Here is a 26,325-nt window from a genome sequence, read left to right as displayed (position 1 = left end):
CCTAACCCCCTAACCCCCTAACCCCCTAACCCCCTAACCCCCTAACCCCCTAACCCCCTAACCCCCTAACCCCCTAAGGGGCCTATATCATACCCATCACATTTACCATACTTGGCCTCTGTCATGGTCTGCCGGGGCCTATATCACACTCACCACATTTACCATACTCGCCTTATTTATCATACTTGCTGCATTTATCATACTCTATTTATCTCACCCTATTTCTACATCACCCTTGTCCCATTTACTGCGCTTGCCCTATTCAGCTTCATCAATCTATTTGTTGTACTTGGGGCCTACCAAACACATCCAACCATGCCCATCCTGACTGTTGATAGCTCCAATGGACTTGAATTGTCATGATGGAAAATGGGTACTTGCACACACTGGCAGATGTCTGCTGATGATGTCCATGCATACCAAATAATTGTATTGTATGATGCATGCATGAATGAATAAATATATGTATGCCATTAGAAAATAGTTGTATTGCATCATTAGGAATAGTCGACATAATTGACATCCATGCATTAGAACATAATTGTATTGAAAGATGCATGCATGAATCCACTCAAAAAGTGATGATGTAATGAGATACCATGATTTTCATGCACAACTCCAAGTCAAACTGAGCTTTCAGCTTAGGGGATTGTCGAAAACAGCATGAACTCGTAGGGGATGGGCATTAGGGTTGAACAAATAGGGGATTTAGCGTCAAACAAATAGGGGATCCCGCGTCGAACAAATAGGGGATTCGGCGTCGAACAAATAGGAGTTCCAGCGTCGAACAAATAGGGGATCCAGCAGCAGTAGATTATGTAAGCGTGATCTCACCCAATGTGGCAGTACTCATTTCGCTGGCCTGAGGGGATATTCACTGAGCGATCGGTTGTATCCGTTATGCATGCATAAAAATAAACATCACCAGTCGATAGAGCATCCTTTGTTTGCCCTAGACGCATAGTCAGTAGACCCTTAGGCATTGGAAAGTGATCCAGTTAGCATTGACAGAACATATATGGATGGCCAAAAAAAAACCAAAAAAAGTCGCCCACCAAAAAAAAGGTTCCGTCCCCACCATACGACCCAATATGACCCCTCCCTCTTTCGAGAGGCCGTGTGTATGCATCCACTAATGGATTCCTCGAGATAATTGTACCGTTCGAACCGGGAGATCGAACGCTTTCGCCCCTTACCCCGCCGTACAGTCGGGGAATGCGATGTCATGCCAGGGAAATCGATTGGTGAGCCAGGTGAAAATTTCGGCGTTTTCCCTGAATTTTTCTATGGGGACTGTTTTCCCTGGCGCGCCAGGAGGCAGTTCCTTAGGTTAGAACCAGTGCAGGAAGTAGGGCCCGAGCAGGAAGCAGAGCCTGAGCAGGAAGTAGAGCCCGAGCAGGAGAAGGAGAACGTTGAATCCGGGGGAAACTTAGCCACCGCCCCAGTTGTGCAAATGAATCAGGAGGTAGATTCCACAGTGAGCGCACCTCTGGGGCCTTGCCCTCGGAAGTCTATTCCATTTACCCTGCCAGACCAAGGCAATACAGCTGACAGATTCCGGTATCTAGCCACAATACCAAACCGGAAGAAGCCTATTCCTGGCCGACTCCACCCAGCCTTCCAAGACGCGGCCGCTCGTTGCGCTGAGGCCTACCTCACCCGGCCAACTGAAGCCAACCTACTCAACTTCTTAGCGCTACCCAAAGTCGGCCTGTTCCCAGCCACTCTGGAAAAGAAACCAGCATTGTTCCTCGCAAGCTACCCGAATGTCTCCTGGCCGACACCCAAGCCAAAGCCCCAGAACCCAACCACTGCATCCGACACTTCAAAAACAGCAACCAAACTCGTCGAGTCAGGTCACCTAGGCTCTGCAGCGCGCATCCTGGCAGAAGACGCAAAGGCTATGGAGATTGATGACAGAGTACTAGAACAACTGGAGTCGAAGCATCCGAGAGGTCCTGAAAAGCCGTTTGGAAGAAAGGCGGGGCCGAAGCAAGGGAAGAACATCACCGAACAGAGCATGAGGGAGGCGCTGGACACGTTTGCGGCGGATACTGCACCAGGAGTAAGCGGCTGGACAGTCCCTTTGCTGAAAAGTGCCATGCACCGACCCTCAGTCGTCAAGTTCCTCACCACACTCTGCACCTCCATCACCTCGTCAACCGCTTTGGGCCAGTCAATGCTCAGAACCTCTCGCTTAATCGCTCTCAAGAAAGACGACGGCTCAGTCCGACCGATCGCAGTTGGCGAACTCATCTACCGACTCTGTGCCAAAGCCATCCTACGCTCCTACTTCCACACCGACTTCCTTCTACCTTACCAACTCGGCGTCAAATCCCCAGGAGGTGTAGAACCAATTGTGCGAGCAGCCGAACGTGCTCTGGAGGGTAGTTTGGGAGCCGAGTACACTCATCTTGCCTCTCTAGATGCCACAAATGCTTTCAACCGGGTGGATAGAAAGGTGATGGCAGACGCGGTGGAGAAGCATGCGCCAGTGCTGTGGAGAACGTGCAAATGGGCCTACGGTGAGCCTTCAGACCTGATTTGTGGTGACACAATCCTGCAGTCGTCACAAGGAGTCCGCCAAGGCGATCCATTCGGTCCCCTGTTCTTCTCGATCGCCCTCAGACCGACTCTCCATGCTCTATCCATCGCCCTGGGCCCCGACACGCAAGCCGTAGCCTACCTGGACGACATCTACCTCTTTTCCAATGACCCCAACGTCATGCAGCGCACACAAGCTTTTCTAGCCGACAAGGAGAACGTAATCAAACTAAACAACAATAAATGCAAACAAGTTACTTTCACCGAGATGGCTGAGAACGGTTTTAAGATGCTGGGAACTATGGTCGGTCCGAAGAAGGCGAGGGAAGAGTTCCTGAAGGACAAGATGGAGAGTGAAGCAAGGAAGATAGCCCGGCTAAAGGACCTGCCAAGCCAACATGCCCTACTACTACTACGCTTCTGCATCCAACAAAACCTGCGTCACCTCCAACGCAGCCTAAGGACCGACGACCTGAAGGAATACTGGGAGAAGATGGATCAGGAATTGTGGGACGAAGTGCAGAGAATGAGGACAAGGCAGACAGAGGGATCCGAGGCCGAGAACATGCTAGGAAAGAAGCTGAGCCATCTCCCAGCCCGTTTCGGCGGTCTAGGACTCCTCTCTTTCACAGATGTAGCTCCCCTAGCTAACAAAGCGGCTGCAGCGCAAGCTGACAAGTACCTCGCCAATATCTTTGCCCTCGACCTTCCCGACGAAGCTCCCACACCAAGCCAACGCGAACTCTGTTCGTCTATGTGGGAGCATCAGCAGACAGCCATCCTCGAAGGCTTGAATGATCCTGGACGCAAAAGACTCATTGAAAATGCATCTGGGATCGGCAAGCGCTGGCTCAACGTCGTCCCCTACTTCCAGCCGCTGCGACTTTCCAACCAAGAGGTCGCCACAGGTCTCCATGACCGGACTCTGGTTGGATCCTCGTTGGCAATCTGCTCCTTCTGCGGTTCCGACTCCCCTCTCGGCCACGACGAGCTCTGCCGCTCCCGAAACTCCTGGGCTCAACGCCGCCACGACTCTATCAACAGAATCATTCACCGTGGCCTGCAGAGCGTCGAGGGGGCAGTGGTCTCGATCGAGCCGAGGACTCTCGAGGGGCAGAGGCGGAACGACTTGAGGGTGAGGGGCAGGTGTGGGCTCCACGCGACCGATTACGACCTCAAGGTCTATTGCCTCAATGATCGGGATGCCAGGAGTACCACGAGCGCAAAACCGGCTGCCAGCTCTCTCACCAACCACGTCCTGAACCGGTGTCTCTCCTGGCTCGACAAGGTCAGCGAAAACGCCACCAGGAAGGCACCAGCGACCCACTCTGGGCTGTTCAAGGCAGTGGTGATGTCGACCGGTGGAATAGTGAGCAGGGAAACAGCGGATGAGATGCGAAGATGGAGGAGGGAGATGGGACCGATGGCGTTCGAGGGGATGATGAAGAAAATCAGTCTGGAACTGGTTAGAGCGAGGGCTAGGACGTTCGCGATGTGAGGAGGAAGGAGAGGATAAAGGAGTGATGGAAGAATGGGGGGAGACTGAAATAAAAATAAAAATAAAAATAGAAAATCAGTAAATACGAAACTTAGACACGAAATCAATAATCTAGAACGCTTTTCATGTATCCTCTTTCACCCAGAATGGGGGGAGACTGAAATAAAAATAAAAATAAAAATAGAAAATCAGTAAATACGAAACTTAGACACGAAATCAATAATCTAGAACGCTTTTCATGTATCCTCTTTCACCCCCTAACCCATAGTGAGCAGGGAAACAGCGGATGAGATGCGAAGATGGAGGAGGGAGATGGGACCGATGGCGTTCGAGGGGATGATGAAGAAAATCAGTCTGGAACTGGTTAGAGCGAGGGCTAGGACGTTCGCGATGTGAGGAGGAAGGAGAGGATAAAGGAGTGATGGAAGAATGGGGGGAGACTGAAATAAAAATAAAAATAAAAATAGAAAATCAGTAAATACGAAACTTAGACACGAAATCAATAATCTAGAACGCTTTTCATGTATCCTCTTTCACACCCTACTCTGCCACCTGTCCTGCATATCCTCCCTTTCATCTGTCGCGTAGTTGAGCCAGCGTGGAGGGGTAGCCGAGTGAGAGTGAACGAGTTGGGTGTGATGAGTCGGATGTTGAGGAGTAGCGATGCTGAGGAGTAGCCGAGCAAATGCGTCGGGCGTTGAGGGATAGCCGAGTGTCGAGTGTAGAGTCGCTAGTGAGGAAAGCGAATTCGAATGGGGCATGCGGCGTGGGATGCAGTCGAGTCGGATGCAGTCGAGGGTGAACATTGAAAATGAGCCATCCTGTACAGTAGTTAGCGCTATGACAACCGTCAAGAGATAAACAGCCATGCTCACCATACAGACTATGATCCGTCAGCATTGTCTTTTGTCACGAGGATAAACATGGACGTTACTGCAAACTCCTCTCTATCCACACCCTATATTCTCCATCGCCAGCCTTTCCTTTCCATCTTGCCCACCCCTCTCACCATCCTGCTTTCGACACCGTCTGCTCTTTTGGCGTCCTTCCGCACTCTGTTATCCTTTCCCTTCCGGCTGTTTGACTATCGACAACAGTCAGCGAGAGTGACACTCAGAGCAACGGCGACAAACGAATCAGCAACTCACAGCCTGTACAGCGTACTATATCTCCAGCATCCACCGCCCTGCCCTCCGCCGTGTACTATACCTCCTCCTTGCCGTCTCATCCACACGCATCCAAATGTTGCTTGCTTGCGTCAAGAGTAGTCGTCAAGTCAGACGCAGCCAGACGCAGCCAGACGCAGCCAGCAGGGGTCACACATACGTCTCCAGTCGTCTCTGCGTGACACATCTCTGCTAGCTTTGCCTGGCTTTTGTCTGACAGGTGATAGGAGTAAGAGGGACAAGTACCAACGCTACTGTGAGTGCTTGTTGTACAACTCACCAATAAATGCCGCCATCCACACCAGTTGCCTCCCCAGTGGGCGCTGTACACAACCCAGGATCTCATCCTATGCTTCCCTTGAAATGCTTTGTTGATCAAATCGAGGTCGAGTCGAGGTGGAGCCGAATGCGGTCGGTGTTGTTTTTCAGATTCAGCGGACGGGTGACTTGTTGGTGTCACATGCGCATCCTTGCTCGCTTGGTTTGATGGCGATAAAAAAGGGAATGTCTGAATGGCTGGATGGATGGATGGATGGATGGATGGATGAATGGATGGATGATTGACGATTGAGAATGCAATTGAAACAGATGGACGGATGAGAATGCAATTGCAACACGTGACGTGACCGTCCGTCATAAGGTGGAGTAGAGGTCAATCTCCTTGGCTATTGGAAAGAGGAGAAATCTCATTAGCCACTGGGTCACGACGTAACATAGAATGGGAGCGTGCAGATCGTATTCCAAAATCAAACGCATTAGCCGCCAGGTTACAAGTTGAGATGCGCCGAGTCGGTTGGCCAAGTTGAAACGCGTGAAAATAACCATTTGTTTTCAAGGCGTTGCCCCATCACCATGTTACAATGTTTATCTGCCTATGCTTAGTACCGCTGTGTACAGGAGAACCCAAGCTAAAAATAGTTGTATGCATCCGAAACCGTACAAGTGATATCGCACGAGATCATGCCGCTTGCACGTTGAAAACAGGGCGCGAAACTGATTCCCCCATAGTGAACGCGCACTGGTCCACAGTGCGGGAGGTGGTTGCGAGCCGTTGGCTGAGGCGCGGATGCGGAGAGTGCCGCCTCCCCATACAAACAGGCCCGCACTGTGGATGAGTGCGTGCCGTCCAAACCGAAGTACCACAAATTCTGCATGTTGCCGAAAATTGAAAACTGGTGCTGTAATTGAACGAAGAAAACGGTTTTTCGTTCGAGCGAGAAGTAAATATCATGCATATAACCCCACAAGAGATTCATCATATAAACCCAGCGTATAACTGCTTTGTAAGCGAGGATGGATCATCTATCAGTGTCGGAACGATTTTATTGGGCTGTGTCGACCAAAGCATTCATGATCATCTTGGTGAGGATGACATCCTGCTTTCCGTCCTGAACGGTGGTTGGAAATGCTTTGCCTTCGGTGATGGCAGCGTAAAACTCTAGAAGTGCGAGATTATAGAAGTCGACATAGGTAGATCGAACGTTCTCCTCAGAGAAGTCACCGTTTGGAAGTGATTTGTGAATTGTCATTTTGATTGGCAAAGCACGAATATAGGGACTATACGCAAATGTTAAAAGGTCAGCCAATCTACTGAATCTGCGAAACGCAGCATGTATTCACCTGTCATATGTGATTTTGATCCTAGAGTCTCCAGTGTAAACTTCAATATGGGCGTCAAAAAATCCGACATCATCTACCGCCATCTGTAGTCTCGGCTTAGCTTGACTGTCATTGGATCTCATTTGAGATGGGTTTCAACTCACTTCGTACAACGCGTTAAACTTGCCGTAGTCAAACAAAACTTGCCACCAGTTCGGTCGGAGGAGGTCACCATGCCTAGAGGCGACAAGTACCTTCTCGGGCAACCCAATTGCTTCCCGCATAGCAGAAAGAGCGTGGGAACTGAAAGCTGTAAGTATTTGCCATGAACCGATATTGGAGGGGTGGTCCGTGGCCTTGGAACCAAAGTTCTCTTCTAGATTATCCTTTGTTCGCTTCTTTAAATCGGCTACAGCTTCAGGGGGGTAGTCGGTGAACATCTTTTGGTACATGCCGGTCTGAGGAGTGAAGAATCGGTTCTACATAAATGCGGATGCAATCAGCGGTATCCGTGAAGGAGAGCCAACAAGCGATCATATTATAAACCGAAAAACAACAGTACACTCACATCGCCGATGATATCCCGGACCCGGACATACTTGATGTCTTTGCCAGCGATGGCTTCCTTGAATCGTGTGAATGCCGTAGCATACCGACGCATGTAGCCAACAAAGATAACCACATTGTTGCGGACTCTAGCCTCTTCTACCGCATCAGCTTCTTTAAGCGTTTGTACCATTGGTTTTTCCAGCATAACGTGCTTTCCGGCATCAGCGCACAGGATAGCCTGCTCTGCGTGGTACTGATCGGCGGTGCAGATGAACACTACGTTGACTGGCACAGATGACGCCAACATATCGGGTCTAAATAACAATTACGCATGAGGTCGGCGTCACTCCCGCGAGCAGATCTAATTGAACAGGTTGAACTTACACTGAGGAGAAGGTCTCGGTAATCCCAAATTTCGCACTACAATAATCCAAGGTTTGACGAGAGATATCAACCAAGGCGGTGACCTTGAACATGTGCGAGGCGATAATGAGGTTTGGGATCTGTGAATGCCGTCAGCTAGAACACAGAAGAGCTCGTCATCGATACTAACGTGGGTGACTTGTGCGATCTCTCCACATCCTACAACGGCAACATTGAATACTTTTCCCATTGCGACAAATATACTGGAACACAAGTAAGAGTAGTAAGAGTAGTAAGACCGGTAAAAGTAATAAAAGTAGTAAACGTAGTAAAATGAATAAGATTGGTGAACAAACGAGAATTATGAAGATATTATAACGAGTTGTGTTGGGTTATTTCAAGTAATTCAGTGGTGTTGTACCAAGATGAATAATTGAGAACGATGGGTACTAGAGTAAACTGGGAGACTTTGCCGTGTTTGATTATGTTTATACGTTTGGATATATTAAACTCCGCAATTTCTCCTGAAAAGACCCGCAAACGTATCAAACCTATATAAAAGATTCACCGTCCCAAGTGGCATGATGTCACCTAGACTTTCACCTATGGACGGTTACTTACAAACATTGTGCCTGTATCTGTTTGTTCCCCTGACACGAGGAAAGGCTCGATTTATTGTAGATCTTCTTTCCAGTTTTGGAGCAAGGCACACTGCCAATGCTGCAGGATGCAAGAGTCTAGTCATGTGGGCATGTTCAACCTACAGTATAAATGCCATAAGCCGCTATGTATGCTCGTGATGCAGAATTTGTATGGATGAATTATTCTGTACTACTGTCATGTCGGCGACGTCCACGAGCCTATACAACCGGCGGAATTGACCGAAACGCGTCGATCCCGATGAAAGGGTCTTAAAACGTTTGTTTAGAAGGTGATAAGTCAGTCTTCACCTGATGACGATGATGAGCAAGGTGTACGGGAAATTAACAGGAATTTCACATCAGCAGCTTAATTTCAAATGATCCCACCTCAATTTAAAAGCACGGAGATATATGTTGAACTCCTTTACATCACGTGTTTAACCAGGTTCCGTCCACAATATTGAATAATTAGCCAAATTATTAAATAACACGGACATGTATTGAATTCCTTCACATCACACATTCAACACACTTCGTCCATGCCCTGTCCTTCCACCGATATATGGGTATGATGGAAACGTCTATATCTCGTTCCACAAGTCACGCCCAATGCATATTTTGGTATCAGGATGATCCCAAGATAGAGAGATATCATACCGGAACCTAGACACCAAAACAATAATTTAGAAACGTCTGAATGTACTCTCTTTCACCCCCTGAGAGGTAGCTTCTTCCGCTAGATGCTTATTAAGAAGGAAGAGCGATCACTTCACAATCTCACAGTTACATCGGTACTACAAACATGTCTCTTACTACTCTTCCTCATCGTTCTCCTCGTCTTTAGGGTCGTATGTGGCTTGAATAGGCACTGAGGACAGAGCGGTGATACGGATAAAGTGACGACGGTGCGTCATGTTGTCGAGAACGGCGGAATGGATGATCACACGCTACAATACTGGTTTAGCGTAGTCAATGGGCCTGAAGGGATGCGACTTACCTGATCCCAGACGCAGACGTCGCCCTCTGACCATTTGTAACGAGCATGGAAATCCGCACCTAGCTTGACATGGTCAGAAAGGAATTTAAGCATGTTGTCGCTCTCTTCGTTGCGCAAGCCTTCGATGTAGGTCATCCTTTCCGGGTTGATGTAGAGCGATTTGGAGCCAGTGGCCTGTTCATTTCAATACAAACCCTCATCCAAAAACAATCAAGTGCTCACAGGATGTACGGTCACCAGAGGGTGCAAAGACTCGATCTCGTTACGTCGGGAAGCTCCTCCGACACGAGCTGCCTTAGCGGACATAACGGCAGACGAGTGGACTGCTTTCAGACCACAAACAAATTCCTTCATCTTTGGGCTAAGTCGATTGTACGCCTCGACCAGAGACCCGACAAGAGTATCGCCGCCAGAAGGTGCATCATGCTGCATGCAGCAGAAGAAGGTGATCCCTGGTGGCTGTCGCTCTTGGGTCTGGTCGATGTGCCAGATGGCGTTGGTGAGTCGGTTGGGCCACCAATGTTTCTGATGTCAAGATGTCAGTCTTAAGTAACGTCGAGAGTGGTGAACGGCGACGTACACGAACAGTATTGACCTTGTCCTGGTACACGACCGAGATTTCGGTCGATGTAGGGGGACGAGGCTGTACTGAGTGTTGGTGGAGCTGACCGTAGTAACGAGCCATCTCGAGTTTGCGCTCCATCGACGTGTCGCGATAGGTCTGCTTGACCTTGTCGTTGCTCGCAAAGAAAACGATACCCTTCCTGGCGGCAAGCAGGGCGAGCTGGTCTTGACCAGCCTTGTCAAGCGAAGCCAAGTCCAGTCCGGTGACTTTCACACCGATGAACGGGGTGATCTATTAAGAGCATCAGCCAAGCAATGGAGGAAAGATATGGAAGATGCACCTCTTCAACGGTCACATGGTCGTTGTAGAATACAGGTAGGGAGGGGTCGGCGTCCAGCGCCCTCTCGTGATAATCGAATGGTTCTGGGTCAGGAAACTTGTCGTTGGGGTCATTATAGGGATAGTACTCGGGATACTTGAGACCATCCTCCTGGACTCGGATCGTCTTGGTCTTATCCACTGCCTTGAAGCCCTTTGCCTCCCAGCTCACTCCAGGTGTCGTAGTCGCAGCAGGTGCCATGGTGATGTGATATTTGTGTATGTGGATAGGAATATGTTACGAGTAAAGGTTGTATAGAAAGTGAGAATGATAAGACGGCAATAAATGAGTGGCTTCGGGCTGCCTAAATACGGTAAGAGCGTTGCGGGCCGGAAAATCAACGGGTTCAGTCTGTCATTTGATTCCCGATGCGGAAGATAACCGGTCGATATGCATTGGAACAGCCCAGCCGGTCGCGTAACATAAGGTTCATCAACGACCCCTCGGCAAAAGTTTATCGCGGAACATGAACAAATCTGACCTTCCCACGCTGTCGTCTCTCTTCCCCTCGGAATTCCAACGGAGCTTAACCCTGGAAATCGAACCAAGTCGAGCCCTGAAGGGTTTATTGAGTCATGAGATACGATTGGACAGTTGTTTGGGCGAATAATGAAGCATTTGTTGTCTGGGCGGATTATGAAGCATTTGTGTTCTGGGTGAATTATGAAGCATTTAATAGGTCTGGAGGGACGTCCAGCTTCGTTCATCCCCAAGCGGCACAAAGAATCAACATGTCATTTTCCGAGAAAGATAACGAAAAGGTCCCCGTAGACTCATACCCTCCGGTCCGGGTCGTCTCTGCATCCGACAATGCCACACAACGTGTCGCTCGAGACATCGCCGCGGATCTTGTCGCTGAGCTCGATGCTGGTTTCGAAGTCACACCCGAGATGAAGAGGAGAGTCTTGAGGAAGATCGACTTCATCCTCTTGCCCCTCATCTCTTGCACAGCGACGTTGTCTTTCCTCGACAAGGTTTCGAACAACTACGCAAACAACGTAAATACATCTGTTGTCGCCTAGAGCTAGGAGGCTAATACGTCGCAGTATGGCCTCCAAGTTCGCTTGGGCATGCATGGTACTCAGTTCTCTTGGTCAGCATCGGTCTTTTACTTTGCCTTCCTTATCTGGCAGCCAGCCGTGTCTTACATGACCCAGCACTTCCCCCTCGGTAAGCTGGTCTCCGTGAGTGAGCTTTGTATAAAGCGGTACCCGATTGCTCACGGCCCAATAGATCAATTGCATCTGCTGGGGCCTGGTCCTGCTTGGGCAGGGCTTTGTCAAGAACTATGGAGGTTTCATGGTTCTCCGCTTCTTCCAGGTAAGAATTCTCCTAGTTGGAGTTTCGCTGACAGGGCAGGGTATCTTCGAAGCCTGCGTTCTGCCGTCTTTCCTCGTGATGTGTTCCATCTATTGGACTCGGGAGGAACAATCTTTCCGCTCGGCTTTCTGGTTCAACTCCTGTGCGGGGATCTTGGGCGGTCTGTTCGCCTATGCGATGGGTAAGTTTTAGTGAAACGCATGTAGCTGACCTCTTCAGGTCACTTCCATCCTGCACCAGGCTACAGCCTCTACCAGTACATTTACATTGTTTACGGGTCATTCACTACCGGCTGGGGCGTCATGCTGTTCTTCGCGCTTCCCGATTCCCCTGTCACGGCTTGGTTCTTTTCGCATGAAGAACGGCTCACGGCTGTCGCTCGAGTCAAAGGCAATAACACCGGCATGATCAACCGTCATTTTGACCGTTCCCAGATGTGGGAAGCCCTTCTCGATCCCAAGACTTGGTGGTTCTTCCTGTTCACTTTCGTGTGCAACATTCCCAACGGCGGTCTCAATGCTTTCTCCACGACCATCATCAAGGGCTTTGGATTTACAACCCTTGAAACTACCCTCATGTCAGTTCCTTGGGGCGTAGTGTGCACGCTTGGCAACGGCGTGATCGGTCTGTGTATCTCCTACACCGTGGGCAAACGATTGTTCTTGATGGCGTTCGCCATTATTCCACCCATGATCGGCACCGTCGTCATGTACACCATTCCTCACTCCAACAAAGCTCCATCGCTATTCGCCTACTACATTACCGGTTTCTACAATGCGCCTTACGTCATGTCGTTGGCGCTTATGGCCTCGAACACCGCCGGTACCACGAAGAAGAGCGTCACCAGCGCGATCATATGGATGTCCTATTGCGGTGGTAATATCGCCGGGCCGTTCTTCTACCGAAGCAAGGATGCACCGGCATATCAGTTCGGCACCGCCGCTCTGCTCACCTGCTTTTCTCTGCAGGTTGTGCTTGCCCTTTTGTTCCGTGTCTACCTCCTGCACCTTAACCGTCAGAAAGAGCTCGCATTCGAGCCCAGCGAGCACGATGAGAGCGCACAGCATGCTTTCGCGGATCTCACAGACAAGCAGGTAAGCGATATCATAGATTGTCAGATATCGCCCTTGGCTGACAACCGTGCAGAATACCGACTTCAGGTACACCTATTAAGTATATACTGGAGTAAGATAGCGTTGTATGGATAAACAGGTGCGTGTGTGATGAACTCTGGGTTGTCGCTCTCAGCTGATCAAGGCGTAGAAGCCCGACTTCAACCCTTCAACATTGGATCAAAAACGAAAGTGTAAAATGGTGAATTGTCGAGTTGTCTGATACGGACTTTCTTGGTTGTGAACGGTTGTAAAACGTCGTGAAGTTAGTGATTATGGATGCATTCGTTATATCCTATGATGTTCACCAGCTACAAGTACGAAAAGGCACCTGAACAGGAGTTCGCTATTGACAGCAATGGGAGATCTGGTTCTTAAAATGGCATGGTGTAGTACGAGGCAGAATGTGGAGGATTATTGGGCAACCCGTAGGATCGCCACCAAACCTTCCTACGTGTGCCCGTCGGTTATGTTCTGCTGCTAAGTTCCCCTGGAGCTAGCGGAAGGAGTTTGAAATAGTTGGTAGTTGTGTGAAGAGAGGATAAGTCTTAATCAAATAAGGCTGAGAGTTAAGGGAGAATAAATGGCATGTTGGTAACAAAGTCTGTCTACTCGGTATTATATACCTCTTCTATCCGTGCCCGTCCAGCGGACTCGCATTATGAACGATACGGATCTACGTTCATGTCTACATACAGCGGACTCAGTCTATCTTCCCCGTCTCCAACCCATCCTCGGTGATCCGTCCGTCCCGAATCCGTACGCAACAGGATAGCTCCTTCGACTGTTTATGTCATCTTTTCAAGATTTGCGTATGATAGCTCGCAAGAGCGTCCCTCTTATGCAATTTATTGTACAGTCATTTAATGCCCAGTCATGTTTCTGGCTTCTTCCATGGCCTCAGGCGTTGCATAGGATTCCTGCTGCAGTCAAACACCGCGTACACCGCTATGCAACATTTCGTCACGAAGACATTCCTAGCTTTCCATCGCCTGGGTGATCTTCGCATTCAGGGTCTCCCTTAACAACCAAGCGTCCACCCCGACCTGTATCATACCAATGCCTCTTGATGCCATCGCCTTTGGGCCACCCGTTGAAGGTCTGATGCGTCCACCCTGCCACTTGTTGGCTTTGCGTGCCAGTGATGAGATGTGTGAGATGGCCGCGGTGACTTCCTGAGCCGGATTGTCCGGAGTCAGGGGATATCCCATGGACAGACAGATATCGGTCTCTCCCGTCATAATGATATCTGTCGCTTCTTCAGCCCCGTGCCCCATGCGGAAATATGCACACACCTATTCCAGGAGTATTGATAATCGCTTCGGCATTCTCATAGCCTTGCTTCGTCTCGATCATAACGGCGACTAGGATCTCATTGTTGGCCTTTTCAAGGTATTCAGCATCAGAAGTCCAGCCGAAGGCATCCCTTGAGAATGTCGAGCCAAATCCCCTACATCCATTTGGGGGGAATCGAGCAGCCGACGCTATCGCCGCGGCTTCTTCCTGAATAATCAGCTCAGTAGCATTGTTGGGACATACCGGTGTGGAGACCATAGGGACAGCAATGCCGTGGGCTCCGGCGTCCAGTGCTCTTTTAATCATCCAAGGCTCCCCTGCCGGAATGCGAACGATCGGTGACACTCCGAAGGGAACGATCGCCTGGATAGCGGCTTGCATTTCAGTATCACTCATCGCGCCGTGTTCGAGGTCGACGAAAATATACTGATTAGGTTAGCAATCGTCTGCCACATGGTTGGCTTACTTACAGAGAGATTGGGTAGACTAGCCAGGATCCTAGCGTGAAGGGCACCTGGCAATACCATTGTCACGCCCAGTGCAGGTCGGCCTTCCGCCAAAGCTCGGCGCAAAGGAGAGCCATTAATGGACAGTGGCATGATATCACGATAAGGGAGCGATATGAAGGATATAAATTGGTCAAATTTATGTGGCCGAAAGCGATAAACTACACAAGTTATTTGACGCTATCAGACCATAACTTTACAGCAGAACCAAATGCGTCGGTAACCATTCTTAATGCGCGTGCAGTGATTTCCCTGAAGCCTGACTTCCCCGACGCTAGTTTCGGAGTTTATCATCCGATCCCTCCCTGCACTCTGCGACCATGTTTATCGACACTCTATTTTCCGCTTGTTTTCCGTACAATGCAATTCATATCCCGTGGAAAATAAGTGACGGCGAAGTTGGCGACTCATCAGCGGACTGGCCGATAATGCGGCTCCTCCAACGAGATCATTGGTCGATATATCCAACGGAACAACATAGATATGCAGATGACGAGACTGAGCCTCGAGCAGGTACCGGTCAGTGTGTTCTATCAACTGCAAATCAGGACATTGGGGTAGATGTCATTCCTTGTGTCTTGCGGATTTGGCCGAAACCGGCCTTTTCATTGGCGAATTGTCAACTGCATCATAGCAAAGGAACCTCTCTGTCACTTTCCAGAAGTCAAAACTCACAGCTGGACATATGAGCACCTAGATTGGTGGTCAGCTGGTTACCATGCCGCGGGGGCGAAACTATAAACTATGGCTTGATTGATCCAAAAAGAAGCTCGTTATACGAAAATCTGCCCAAAAGTAACGAACGAGGGTAGGAGGAAGATAAAAGGACGAAGAGAGGAAGATGGGGAAGTAGTTTTGGAGTGTCGAGGAGAGAGAGGGAGGAAAAAAGGAGAGCGGAAGAGAGGACGAGAGAGAGGACCTTGCGAAGAGGCGTAGGGAAAGAAGAGATACGAGCGCAGGATACAGGAAAGTGTGGTACAGATGAATCAACTCGTAAAGATATAACAGGCGTAGCCATCAGAGTAGATAAAATGTATTGCACAAGCAGCTTAGCCTTCTCAAACTCTTCAGTCTGCCAGCCGCACCATCTACACTTAGCGCTTTAGTTCAATTGAATACAAACGACCGATGACACGAAAGTATAGTAATATGAGGTGCTTTCTGACCTCTACGAGGACAGTGGCGCCGCTACACCAAGCATAGAATCGCCTTGATGATGATAGAGGTCAGGTGGCAGTTTTCACCAACCTCGAGGACCCCAGGGGCGAGATCTATGGACGTGGATACACGTGCATGGGAAATGTAGAAAGGCCACAAGCTGAATTGTAGAGTTTGGATTGTAGAGTAGACCGGGTCGTATGTCATGCTATGCACCCCTGTGCAGTACTAATGCCAAAGTCCGATAGAAATAGCTAGAGTAGGCCGATCTGCATTGAGCCATGGTGAGAGCGCTGTCGTTTCGGGCCATTCATTGGGCCTCTTTTAGGCAGGAACGAAGGGTTAGCTGCCGGCAGCCCCCATCAAGCTGGATTCATAGTCAGCTAGCAGCAGGCGAGTGCATTTAGTTAACCGAGTCGCTATCACCAGACTGTAGGTCATGCACATACAAGGCATTGCTGACTTCGACACTTAGTCTCATGACCCTATCGAATTCCGCCAAACTGCATCCCGGCCAAGTTGGAGGAAGCGTGAAGGAGGGTGAAGGATCGCATCTCCGTCGCCGTCAATCATGATTGAGCGCTCACAGCAGCTTGCTGGCTTGAAGTCGCATTGAAGCGGCTCTTCCTGTTATATCATGAAGTCTATGCCAAAGTATACATCTCCAACTAATACCGATTTAAATGGCATCTAATGAAGAACCCACGCATCAACCTGCTCATGCCCCGAACGCCGCCTCGGACAACGCCCTCTCTGCCAGACTGCCCCTCGCTTCCCACTGTACTTGTGGCACGGTGATTGTTTGCGCCTTGCGACTTGCTACTCGGCCCCATCCACCTCCTCCTGGTGTTTGGATGAGCAACCTGTCGCCTGCGCCAAACTGCACCGTCGCTTTACCGCCAATGTTGACACGCCTTGTCTTGCCGTTAGCCGCTGTAGGCAGCTTGATCCATGTGTTGACACCTGTCTTGCCGTTGGCGCCCCCGGCGAGACCATATGGTGCTCGTGATCTCCTCTCGGAGAGCATAGACACTTGAATGGGCTGAAGGAACTCGAGGTCTCGGATGACACCGTTGCCGCCGTGGTACGCACCTTCTCCACCAGAGTTCGGGCGGTAACCAAACTGTCTGAGGATGACGGCTACGATATCAGCAGCGAAACAGCGAGGTGACTTACGGTAACGTCGCTCGAGAATCTCGGGGTCGGTGATACGAGTATTGGTCATATGGCAGCTACTTGTCAGCCGGGTCCTTGTCGATAGACACTCACTGAACGCCTGAAGTACCATCCCAATCCGGACCAGCTCCACTTCCTCCAGCAATGGTCTCGTAATAGCCCCAACCGCTCTTCACCTCACCAGTGATGAGGTCCTTTCCCCCAACGCCGAAAGATAAATTGTTGCAGCACCCCTGGCTGGCGGCGCAAGCGTTGAAAGCCTTGAGCACGACATCGGTGATACGCTGCGATGTGAGGACGTTTCCGGCGCAGACGGCAGCTTCGGGTGACGGGTTGAGAAGACTCTCGTCGGGGATGATGATGTTAAGAGGGACGAGGCAGCCAGCATTGAGAGGGATGTCTTGGTTTACCATTGCGCGCATGCTATTTGTCAGCCAAGGCCAAATAGCTCGGACTCACCAGTAGATGATGGCCGAGTGCACGACAGCGATCGGCGCGTTCAGATTGCCCCGGACTTCAGGGCCAGTGCCGGTGAAGTCAAAGACTGCCGAGCCCTTCTTCTCGTCAATGGTAACTTTGAGGCAGATGGGTGAACCGTCGTCCAGGTAGTCGACCGCCTGCATGTCAGCTTGTCTCGATGTAACAAAACTCACCACAAGCACATTGCTTTCCTGCGCTGCCTTACGCAGCATTTTCCGCACCGCCTGCTCTGCATTCTCCTGCACGAATCGCATGTATCCATGCACCACTTCGAGGCCATGTTCGCCGACTAGAGAATGAAGCAGTTGCGAGCCCTTGTGGTTTGCAGCGATTTGCTACGCTGTCAGCTGTGCACCAACACCAATCAACTCACAGCTTTGATATCGCTCTCGACATCGCGGTAGTTCCTGCATCCGCTGCACCCAGGGAACTTGGCTGGCTCCTCGACGAGCAGACGGTACAGCTCAGTAGCGTTGAATTTACCCCCTGAGACAAGCTTGAAAGACACAATCTCGGCACCTTCCTCGATAAGGGTAGTACTTGTCGCTGGCATCGAACCTCCGGTGATACCACCAATATCTGAGTGGTGTGCTCGTGAAGCTGTGAAGAAGATGATCTGGCCCTCCTTGCCCAGAGTCGGATCAAACACGGGAGTGATGACTGTCAAGTCGGGTAGATGGGACCCGCCTGCGATAGGCGAGTTGGCCAGCAGCACATCTCCGGACTTGAGGTCAGACTTCCAGTGTTGAAGCTGATACTTGACGGCGAAAGACATGGATCCCAGGTGAACAGGGATGAAAGGCGCATTCGCGACAAGATCACCAGTGTGACTGAAGAGTGCACAAGAGTAATCCAGACGCTCCTTAATGTTGGTTGAAATGGAGGTCTGCTGCAGCGAGCGTCCCATCGCCTCCGCGACGCTCATAAAGCGGTTCGCACTGACATCAGCGGAGTTGAAGTTGGTTTCACTCACAAGAGACTAAGCGTGATCGGGTCGTATGTGACGGTCATATTGGCTGATGTGACTATGGGTGGTTTCAACTATGATATGGCGGGAAATGGTTTTGTCAACGTTCCAAATTGAGAGGGTATAAGGCGATAGTGCCTCCCGCTAGCATCTTGTCTTTTGTTTCTTGATTCTTAGCCATTGCATCCTCGCCTTGCACGGTCTTCCATTTCATCAAGTTCTACGGAAGCATCCATTGCGGTCCAAAGTAGGAAGAGTGGGATAATCCGCGGAAATGAGGCGATGGAAGATGTCGGAAGTTAAGCGGTGGACTAGTCCGTTTATGTTCCGCTCGTAATCTCATTCTTCTTTGTCATATCATTGGCTCGTACACCGTTCACCATGCATTGTTTAACCGGAAACCAGTCCGTGTCAATGACTCAGTGGACATCAGATGCACTCGTGTTTAAGTAAAATAAAGCAAAGCCATCCGGTACGTTTGTATCGACATTCAACAACACACATCTTACCATCTACCCATCATGATCGGCGTCACCTTAACATCAACCGTCTCCGACCACTCCATCCGAATTGCCATTGACAGAGTAAGTCACCGACCGTTATGAGCTCAGCTGATGACAGGGTGGTACTTTCACCGACGTTCACGCGTCATGGCCTGGTCCCCATGGCCGTGAAGAGAGCATCACCAAACTCCTCTCCCAGGATCCTTCAAATTACAAAGACGCACCGACAGAGGGTATCAGAAGAGTGTTAGAGACCGTGCTGGGGAAGAAGGTCCCCCGGGGCAGTCCATTGCCAACGAACAAGATAGGTTAGTTCCCACTCGTTTCTTCTATGCTGACAACATAGACACTGTGCGTCTCAGCACCACCGTCGCTACCAACGCACTTCTCGAACGCCGCGGTTCGCCCCACGCTCTCCTTATCACCAAAGGTTTCAAAGATCTTCTCTCTATCGGCAACCAAGCTCGTCCACGCATCTTCGACCTGAACATTAAGAAGGCGTCATACCTTTATGGCGATGTCATTGAGGTCGACGAGCGAGTCACCCTCGTCGGATACACCTCTGATCCCCATGCCACTGAACATGCAGTCAAATTTTTAGAAAACGGCGAGGCGATTCAGTCCTACTCTGGAGAAGGGGTGCAGCATGGCGTCGAGGGCGTGAGGGGTATGAGCGGAGAGGCCGTGCAAGTGTTGCAAGCGCTAGACGAGGAAGCGGTGGAGAAGGATCTAAAAGCGCTGTTCGAGCAAGGGTACCGGTCGATTGCGGTCGTTTTGGCACATTCGTGAGCTTCCTTCAATTCATCGTTTTCCATTAGGCACTCGACTGAAGTGTCACAGGTTCACCTTCCCCGACCATGAGCTCGCTGTTGGTCGTATCGCGGAGAAAGTCGGCTTTCACCATATCTCCCTCTCCTCCCAACTTCTTCCTATGATTCGCATGGTCCCTCGAGGTGTCTCCACAACAGCCGATGCTTATCTCACTCCCATATTGGGCGAGTACCTGGATGGCTTCTATTCTGGCTTTGAGGGAGGGAAAAAAGGGAACTTGAACGTCGAGTTCATGGGCTCTGATGGTGGCTTGGTGGACTTGAAAGTGAGCTTTTCTATGTTGAGTAAGAGTTGACGAAAGAACTTTACCGGTCTCAAATCGATCTTGAGTGGACCAGCAGGCGGTGTTGTCGGCTATGCCCTCACCAGCTGGGACGAGAAGAAACTCGCGCCCGTTATTGGCTTCGACGTCGGCGGAACCTCGACCGATGTCTCTCGCTTCGACGGCAAGTACGAGATTGTCTACGAGACCACCACAGCGGGCATCTCAATCCAAAGCCCTCAACTCGACATCAACACCGTCGCAGCGGGTGGCGGTTCCTGTCTCACTTTCCGCAACGGCATGTTCCACGCTGGCCCTGAGTCTGCCGGTGCACACCCGGGTCCCGCTTGCTATCGTAAAGGCGGTCCCCTCGCACTCACGGATGCGAATCTCATCCTCGGTCGGCTGGTACCTCGTATTTTCCCACAATGTTTCGGGCCCAACGAGAACGAGCCCCTTGATCCGTCAGCTTCTCAAGCTTCATTCGAGAAGATGCAAAAGCAGATCGCTCAGGAGACCGGCGCGGAGATGTCGCTGGACGATATGATCTACGGATTCGTCACTATCGCGAACGAGATGATGGCTCGGCCAATCCGAACGCTTACCGAGGCTCGAGGTTTTGCGACTTCCAAGCACATTCTGGCGTCTTTCGGCGGTGCTGGTGGTCAACATGCATGCGAGATCGCCGAGAGCCTAGGTATCACCAGTATCCTGATACATCGCTACTCCTCCATCCTTTCAGCATATGGTCTCGCCCTCGCAGATCGAGTGTATGAAGAGCAGGAGCCATGCTCTGCCATCTACCATCCATCGTCGTTATACTTCACCGAGCGACTCGACAAGATCGGTAATCGCGTTTCCGAGGAGCTCGCACGACAAGGCTTCACCTCCGATCAAGTCAAGCTTGTGAGAATGCTGCACATGCGCTTCAATGGATCGGATACGGCACTTATGATCTCTGAGCCAGCAGATGGCGACTTCGAGCAGGAGTTTTACCGGGTGTACAAGCACGAATTTGGTTTCCTGCTCGAGAGCAAGGTTATTGTAGATGACTTCAAGGTGAGTCTCACGCGGTTCTAGTCAGGATGGAAGGCGATGGCTGACACTCGTCGCGATGCAGGTCAGAGGTATCGGCAAATCCCTCTCTCCTGCCGGTGAATCCGTGTTCTCAGAAATATCGAACCTCTCCACTCGCCGCGCTGGCAAGCCCACATCCAGACAAGAAGTCTTCGTTTCTCAACCTGGGTCGACCAAGGGTGAACGCATGGATACGCCGGTATACGAGTTGGACCAGCTCAACGTTGGAGACATCGTTGAGGGGCCAGCATTGGTCATCGACGCGACACAAACTATCTTTATTAACATCACTTGGAGCGGGACGGTCACTTCTAGGCATCTGCTCATCACTCGCCCAGCATCAGCGCAATGATGAGACTATTGTAAATTGTATAGATTTCTTCGCATGCAGTGGATTCTGGCAGGTTAAGAGCAATACTACATCTGAAGCAAGATGAGCGATTTCGAATTCCCATATCACTTGGCAGACATCAGTGCAGAATGCACCACAAAAGACCATCAATATCTTGCCCCAGATTACTCTGCCCCATGCCTTTGACCAAGCCCCAATAATGAACGAGCAGAGTTGAATGACCATGGATATCTGAATTGAAGCGCCCCTGTTCCTCGGCATGATCTCCTTCTTTTCTGTCCAGCTCACTTGTAATTGCGTACAGTACCCACTCGTAAGTCTTAGATCAAAATTAGCACCAACTGACACCGAGGAATGCCGAAGACGTTTGAATGGGTACTGTATATAGTTAGTGGAAGATAAGGCTGCCTTCGACGTCTATACTACCATCCAGACCTGTTAGACCTGTTCGATGAGGTTATGGTTGTGATAACCATCTGATTGCAAGCACCACGGTCTTGTCCCGCTCAGAAACAACTTTGACGGGATCTCAAATCAGCCTTCCATTGCAATTGACGTTTTGAATGGTAGGTCAATCGGAATGTGATGACCTCATCTCTGTGGCTTGTCGGGAGTCTGAGAGACAAATGCATCCTTCCCCCACGGGTCTAAGGGATTACTAGAAGAGGAAGCACTCTAGATAGAAGGTGCAATACAAATGTAGTCACTAGCTTAGGAAAGAATACGCTTGAATGCCGAGGAACAAGGCTACAATCCGCCCAAGACAGATTGATGAAGCTAGACGGGAGTCCGGGAAGGGTGCCTCTTCCATCCTTCCATCCACCTCAGCGACTGCTGGATGTATGAGCGGCACACATCTTACCAGCCGCCTTTATCTACCTTCACCAGCATGACGCTTGTAGCTCGCATCAATCTCATTCTCCGTCAATCCTTGGTAAAGCTCACTCCGCTTTGGGGATGGACCACGACTCGGTACGCGCTCGGGTAGCTCTACGGCATGGCTTGACCATGCATTCTTACGTGTTGGTCTCGTAAATGGTTTGTCAGTAGATCAGAATGGGAGTGTTTGCCGCCCTTCCCAGCGTTGTTGACTGCACAAGCTCGACTTAGTACCAGTATATATAGTCAAGTAGTCAGTATACGTACGTACTGTAGTACTGTTTGTAACTGTTACAATTATAGTGTAATTAAGCGCCGCGCTTAACCTTATTAATGTGGCCTCGAGTACTCTTCTAATTTTACCCCACGTCGGAGATGTTTTTAGTTTAATGAGGCCCCAATATGTATGCCAGGTCCATGCCGAACCAGCTGCGTGCCCCGAACCTGTCCACGTGAAAAATTCCCACAATTGTATCGAGACAACAACAAGTCTCTTCAGAACCCAATTCTTAACATTGCCTTCATTATTAATAACAACGCGAGACTTAACAATTTCCAACAGTAACCATCATAGTACCCGTTGATATTCCGGCGGGCGGGGTTTGTTCCCTCGTCCCTATCCGTACTATTGGTTCATCCGATCAGATAACTAAGATAATGTACGTATGCATGTAATGCCCTCCCCATGCTATAGGAGCTGACAGACAAGAGGCACTCTGAGACATGCATATGCATCACTGCTACTCTCCCATGCAGCTTGTTATAGAAGGCCACGTCATGCTCTCTTCCTACTACTGATATTATATACTTGTTGTTGTGCTGCTGGTCATGTGCCGAGTCATGCTCTTACTGTATATCATCTTCAATCCTCACCCCATCTTATTCCTCCAACTTTTGCCTTGGCTTTACTCTTGTTGTCAGTCTATCTTTCATTTCTTTCTCCAATCCTATCATGGATACTACGGATTCCACCGATGCTGCGGCTGGTCCAAGCAAAAGGAGAAGGGCCAATGTAGGAAAGGCTTGTCTCAATTGCCGGAAACGGTGAGTCTCGCTCTTATGTACATCAAAGTAACACTGTAGAAAAGCAAAATGCACTGGTCAGCCGCCGAGCTGCCAGACATGCCAGCTGTACAATGTACGTCATCTTCACTGTACGGAAGATCACATATCTTTCCATTGATGAACTGAGACTGCGTTATATAGGACGAGTGCAAGTGGGGTGAAGACGACGACGGACGGAAACCCGCTTCAAGACAGTTCGTCCAATCTTTGAAAAACCGTATCAAGAGCCTGGAAGCTGCATTGGAAGCGCGAGGGCAGCTTGTCCCATCTCCTGGGGACGAAGGACATGACGAAAGCGATAACGAAGAGGAGATGGTGGATAGGGTGTCACAGGCCATGTTGCATCTTCAGGTGGGTGACCTAATGCGAATCGGGCTGATACACAGATTGGAATGGATGGGGAGCAAGTGCATTACCACGGACCAACTTCTGCTTATGCGCATCTCTCGGTTGCCCCCATTCTTCGTGACGTACCATCGGGATTGATGGGAGGTCTATCCGATTTCCGACGCTTCCTCCCACCAATTAACATCTCTGCTCCCCAGCACGCCCTCGCCCTTGATCGATTCTTCCGCTTTTTTGCTTCTTGGGGCATGCGCACCGTCCCGAATCTATTCCATCGCGATCTCGCACTTGCCATTAACGCTCCTTCTAGCGCCCCTCCACCGCGTACTACCTACTACTCACCAATGCTGCACAACTGTATCCTCGCCATAGCCCTCATGTTCATGGATGACCAATACCTCCGCGATCCAGCGACAAGGAAATTATTGGCAGATGAGGCAGTCAAGTATATGGAGATTGAGTTACCCCGACCGACGCTCGCCACTGTGCAAGCTCTCGCACTCAGATCCAGCTACCACTCGACGTTGGGCGATCACACAGTTGGCTGGACCTATTTCGGTCTGGCAGAGAGAGCAGCGCAATCACGTGAGTATACTCGCCCTTGACATTGCTGATGACAGTGGGACTCAATGTGGACAGCTCGCCTCTCGTGAAGAACGGGCGGATGTCGGAGGCGGAGATGCTGCTGGTGAGTCGAGTCACGACTGGCAGGAGCTGACGATATCGATAGCGTAACAATACCTGGTGGACGATATTTATACAAGATCAATGCTGGTCGGTATATATTGGACGCCCCCACTCTATGCAAGATCACAAGTGAGTCTTTTGCCTACACGCTTCCCTGACTTTGCAACAGCACTCCACTACCTCTCGTTGATCCCTCACTCGACGCTGTGCCTTGGACGTGGACCGAGTTGTCGTCCGGCGAAACAACAACGCCTCCGCAGGATTGCATGCTCAGTTCGGCGTTTGTGGAAACGGCCAAGTTGTCACTCATCATGCAAAAGGTTATGACGACTCTGTACTCTCTCAGGTCGGATGCTTCCAGGCTACAAAGAGATGGCGCGATCTCCGAGTTAAGGTGAGCGGTAAATGTCGTCTGCCCCGGCAGGCACTGACACCTCATAGTCTCGCCCTCGATACATGGCGCGAGCAACTCCCTCCTAACCTGGTCCTCACAGGCCATTCGAACAGAAACGCCCTGCCCCATGTCATCATGCTCCAGCTCGCTTGGGAATGGCTCGTCATTCTTTGTTATCGCTCTTATTACCGCTTCAGTGTTCGCTCAGGCAGTCGTGCAGAGCCCGAGGGTATCTCAGCCGTGGCTGTCAAGGTGAGTTGTCGTAGCGGCGTACCCAGCTAACAAGCAGCGATGTGATCGGTCTGCGGCACGGATCAATTCTCTCTTACGAGCCTACCACAACCGTTTTAACCTCCGGTTCTCCCCGCCCACTCTGCTCAACGTTGCTTTTACAGCAGGCACCACTCACCTCCTCGCAGCAGTGCATCATCGGTCTATCAGGATCAGGGCGGAAGCGCTAGCAAGTGCGAACGAATGCGTGGAGCTATTGCGACTAGTGGCTGTCTCTTGGCCGGCAGCGAGGGATAAGGCGGATATCTTGGGAGGTTTGGTCACAGAATATCTACCTACGGAGACGATGTTGTCGCGACTCGACTTGTTATCCAGGTTGAATGGGACGACTGCGGGGACGACTGCGGCTCCAGCAGCTTCGACTCCAACATCTGACCCACTTTTCGACTTTTTCCAGCAACCGGCCACAGACATAGCACCACCCTCGCCGTCCCCTCTACAGCAGGTGCTGCCGTCCTCGAGCCCCGTTCAGTCGCCACAATTCCAATCAATCCCGTTCCTTCCGCCACTGACGCAGGCTGACTACCAAGTTCAACCCGTCCCCACCCTCTCGTCATCACTGTCCATGTCTGGCATGTCTCAGCAGCCTGCCCCCGCCTGGATGTCACAATCACCGACTGTGGATAACCCCCTCATCCCTACTGAAATACCGATGTTCGACCAGAATTTATTTTCGGGTATTCCGCGGGAAGACGCCGAGTCTTTCCTCCGAGCCCTCCTTGCGCACATCACCCTTCCACCAGCACAAGCGGGCTCGCTTCCTACTGCTCCTCATCAGGCTACAGCTCCAGGCTCGTTCTTCTCCCAGATATACCCCAACAACGCAGCGTACGGCCAGTCGCCACCGAATGCGTGGCCCATACCGTGCGACACCTCGGGGTCTGCAGTTGCTGATACAACCATAGGTCACATGCAGACGCCAGCTGCGCCAGACTTAGCTGATGATCAGGAGTGGGCGAATTTTTTTGGGGCTGGGTAGGTCGATGTGCAGGACATGGCGGAAGTCGACAGACTCGATCATGTTGTTTGTATATTGACTAGCTGTAAGAGAAGGAGATACAAGGATGAGAGGAGGATAAGGGAGAAGAAGAGAGGAAGACAGGAAAGTAGTTTTGAGGTATCGATGAAGAGAGAGCGGGGGCAGAAGAAGAGAGGCGGGCGGGGAGGGTCGCAGGGAAGCGTCAGGGAAGAGGGAAGACAAAGAGGAGGTTGGAGGGAAATTGTTGGAAAGATGAGTCAGCTCGTAGAACTTGGAAGATATAAAAGGCGTATCCCTTTGGTAGATAGAATGTATTCCGCAACCGCGTAAGACTTCTCAAACTC

At 50.6% G+C, this 26,325-nt stretch overlaps 8 protein-coding genes and 1 pseudogene across 8 annotated transcripts; 4 read left to right on the top strand and 5 right to left on the bottom strand.

Annotated features, from left to right (window-relative positions):
• Window positions 1-1,153: 1,153 nt before the first annotated feature.
• Window positions 1,154-5,126, top strand: CNE05380 (hypothetical protein). Its single transcript, XM_571067.2, has one exon. It carries the CDS (start codon window positions 1,226-1,228, stop codon window positions 4,040-4,042), a length of 2,817 nt encoding a protein of 938 aa, XP_571067.1. The 5' UTR covers window positions 1,154-1,225; the 3' UTR covers window positions 4,043-5,126.
• On the bottom strand, window positions 4,548-5,845 carry CNE05370 (annotated as a pseudogene).
• A 571-nt stretch (window positions 5,846-6,416) lies between these two features.
• Window positions 6,417-8,218, bottom strand: CNE05360 (conserved hypothetical protein). The gene is made up of 6 exons (XM_571063.2): window positions 7,910-8,218; window positions 7,741-7,859; window positions 7,376-7,670; window positions 6,972-7,286; window positions 6,829-6,911; window positions 6,417-6,765 (listed from the first exon to the last, which is right to left on the bottom strand). The coding sequence occupies exons 1-6, from the start codon at window positions 7,967-7,969 to the stop codon at window positions 6,531-6,533; spliced, it is 1,107 nt and encodes a 368-aa protein (XP_571063.1). The 5' UTR covers window positions 7,970-8,218; the 3' UTR covers window positions 6,417-6,530.
• A 733-nt stretch (window positions 8,219-8,951) lies between these two features.
• Window positions 8,952-10,706, bottom strand: CNE05350 (conserved hypothetical protein). The gene is made up of 5 exons (XM_571061.2): window positions 10,263-10,706; window positions 9,938-10,213; window positions 9,580-9,882; window positions 9,358-9,531; window positions 8,952-9,307 (listed from the first exon to the last, which is right to left on the bottom strand). Exons 1-5 carry the CDS (start codon window positions 10,500-10,502, stop codon window positions 9,173-9,175), a joined length of 1,128 nt encoding a protein of 375 aa, XP_571061.1. The 5' UTR covers window positions 10,503-10,706; the 3' UTR covers window positions 8,952-9,172.
• A 258-nt stretch (window positions 10,707-10,964) lies between these two features.
• CNE05340 (hypothetical protein) lies at window positions 10,965-13,013 on the top strand. Its single transcript, XM_571059.2, has 7 exons — window positions 10,965-11,299; window positions 11,348-11,485; window positions 11,535-11,621; window positions 11,661-11,802; window positions 11,841-12,715; window positions 12,768-12,833; window positions 12,885-13,013. The coding sequence occupies exons 1-6, from the start codon at window positions 11,033-11,035 to the stop codon at window positions 12,792-12,794; spliced, it is 1,536 nt and encodes a 511-aa protein (XP_571059.1). The 5' UTR covers window positions 10,965-11,032; the 3' UTR covers window positions 12,795-12,833; window positions 12,885-13,013.
• A 604-nt stretch (window positions 13,014-13,617) lies between these two features.
• CNE05330 (conserved hypothetical protein) lies at window positions 13,618-14,736 on the bottom strand. Its single transcript, XM_571057.2, has 4 exons — window positions 14,500-14,736; window positions 14,273-14,455; window positions 14,029-14,236; window positions 13,618-13,982 (listed from the first exon to the last, which is right to left on the bottom strand). Exons 1-4 carry the CDS (start codon window positions 14,626-14,628, stop codon window positions 13,711-13,713), a joined length of 792 nt encoding a protein of 263 aa, XP_571057.1. The 5' UTR covers window positions 14,629-14,736; the 3' UTR covers window positions 13,618-13,710.
• A 1,618-nt stretch (window positions 14,737-16,354) lies between these two features.
• On the bottom strand, window positions 16,355-18,509 carry CNE05320 (5-oxoprolinase, putative). Its single transcript, XM_571055.2, has 7 exons — window positions 18,323-18,509; window positions 17,723-18,287; window positions 17,523-17,684; window positions 17,329-17,486; window positions 16,963-17,292; window positions 16,870-16,925; window positions 16,355-16,833 (listed from the first exon to the last, which is right to left on the bottom strand). The coding sequence occupies exons 1-7, from the start codon at window positions 18,358-18,360 to the stop codon at window positions 16,412-16,414; spliced, it is 1,731 nt and encodes a 576-aa protein (XP_571055.1). The 5' UTR covers window positions 18,361-18,509; the 3' UTR covers window positions 16,355-16,411.
• A 251-nt stretch (window positions 18,510-18,760) lies between these two features.
• Window positions 18,761-21,453, top strand: CNE05310 (5-oxoprolinase, putative). The gene is made up of 6 exons (XM_571053.2): window positions 18,761-18,900; window positions 18,938-19,127; window positions 19,166-19,604; window positions 19,660-19,915; window positions 19,952-20,971; window positions 21,033-21,453. The coding sequence occupies exons 1-6, from the start codon at window positions 18,838-18,840 to the stop codon at window positions 21,339-21,341; spliced, it is 2,277 nt and encodes a 758-aa protein (XP_571053.1). The 5' UTR covers window positions 18,761-18,837; the 3' UTR covers window positions 21,342-21,453.
• Window positions 21,454-22,848: 1,395 nt separating this feature from the next.
• On the top strand, window positions 22,849-26,318 carry CNE05300 (expressed protein). Its single transcript, XM_024657311.1, has 9 exons — window positions 22,849-23,264; window positions 23,304-23,358; window positions 23,427-23,636; window positions 23,672-24,215; window positions 24,251-24,318; window positions 24,361-24,446; window positions 24,487-24,711; window positions 24,759-24,963; window positions 25,001-26,318. Exons 1-9 carry the CDS (start codon window positions 23,173-23,175, stop codon window positions 25,979-25,981), a joined length of 2,466 nt encoding a protein of 821 aa, XP_024512976.1. The 5' UTR covers window positions 22,849-23,172; the 3' UTR covers window positions 25,982-26,318.
• The last annotated feature ends 7 nt before the right edge of the window (window positions 26,319-26,325 follow it).

Source organism: Cryptococcus neoformans, assembly GCF_000091045.1.
Source record: "Cryptococcus neoformans var. neoformans JEC21 chromosome 5 sequence".
In the NCBI taxonomy this organism is placed as follows: Eukaryota; Fungi; Basidiomycota; class Tremellomycetes; order Tremellales; family Cryptococcaceae; genus Cryptococcus; species Cryptococcus deneoformans.
The sequence above is the reverse complement of the archived record's forward strand: the minus strand, read 5'-3'. Positions and strand labels throughout refer to the sequence as shown.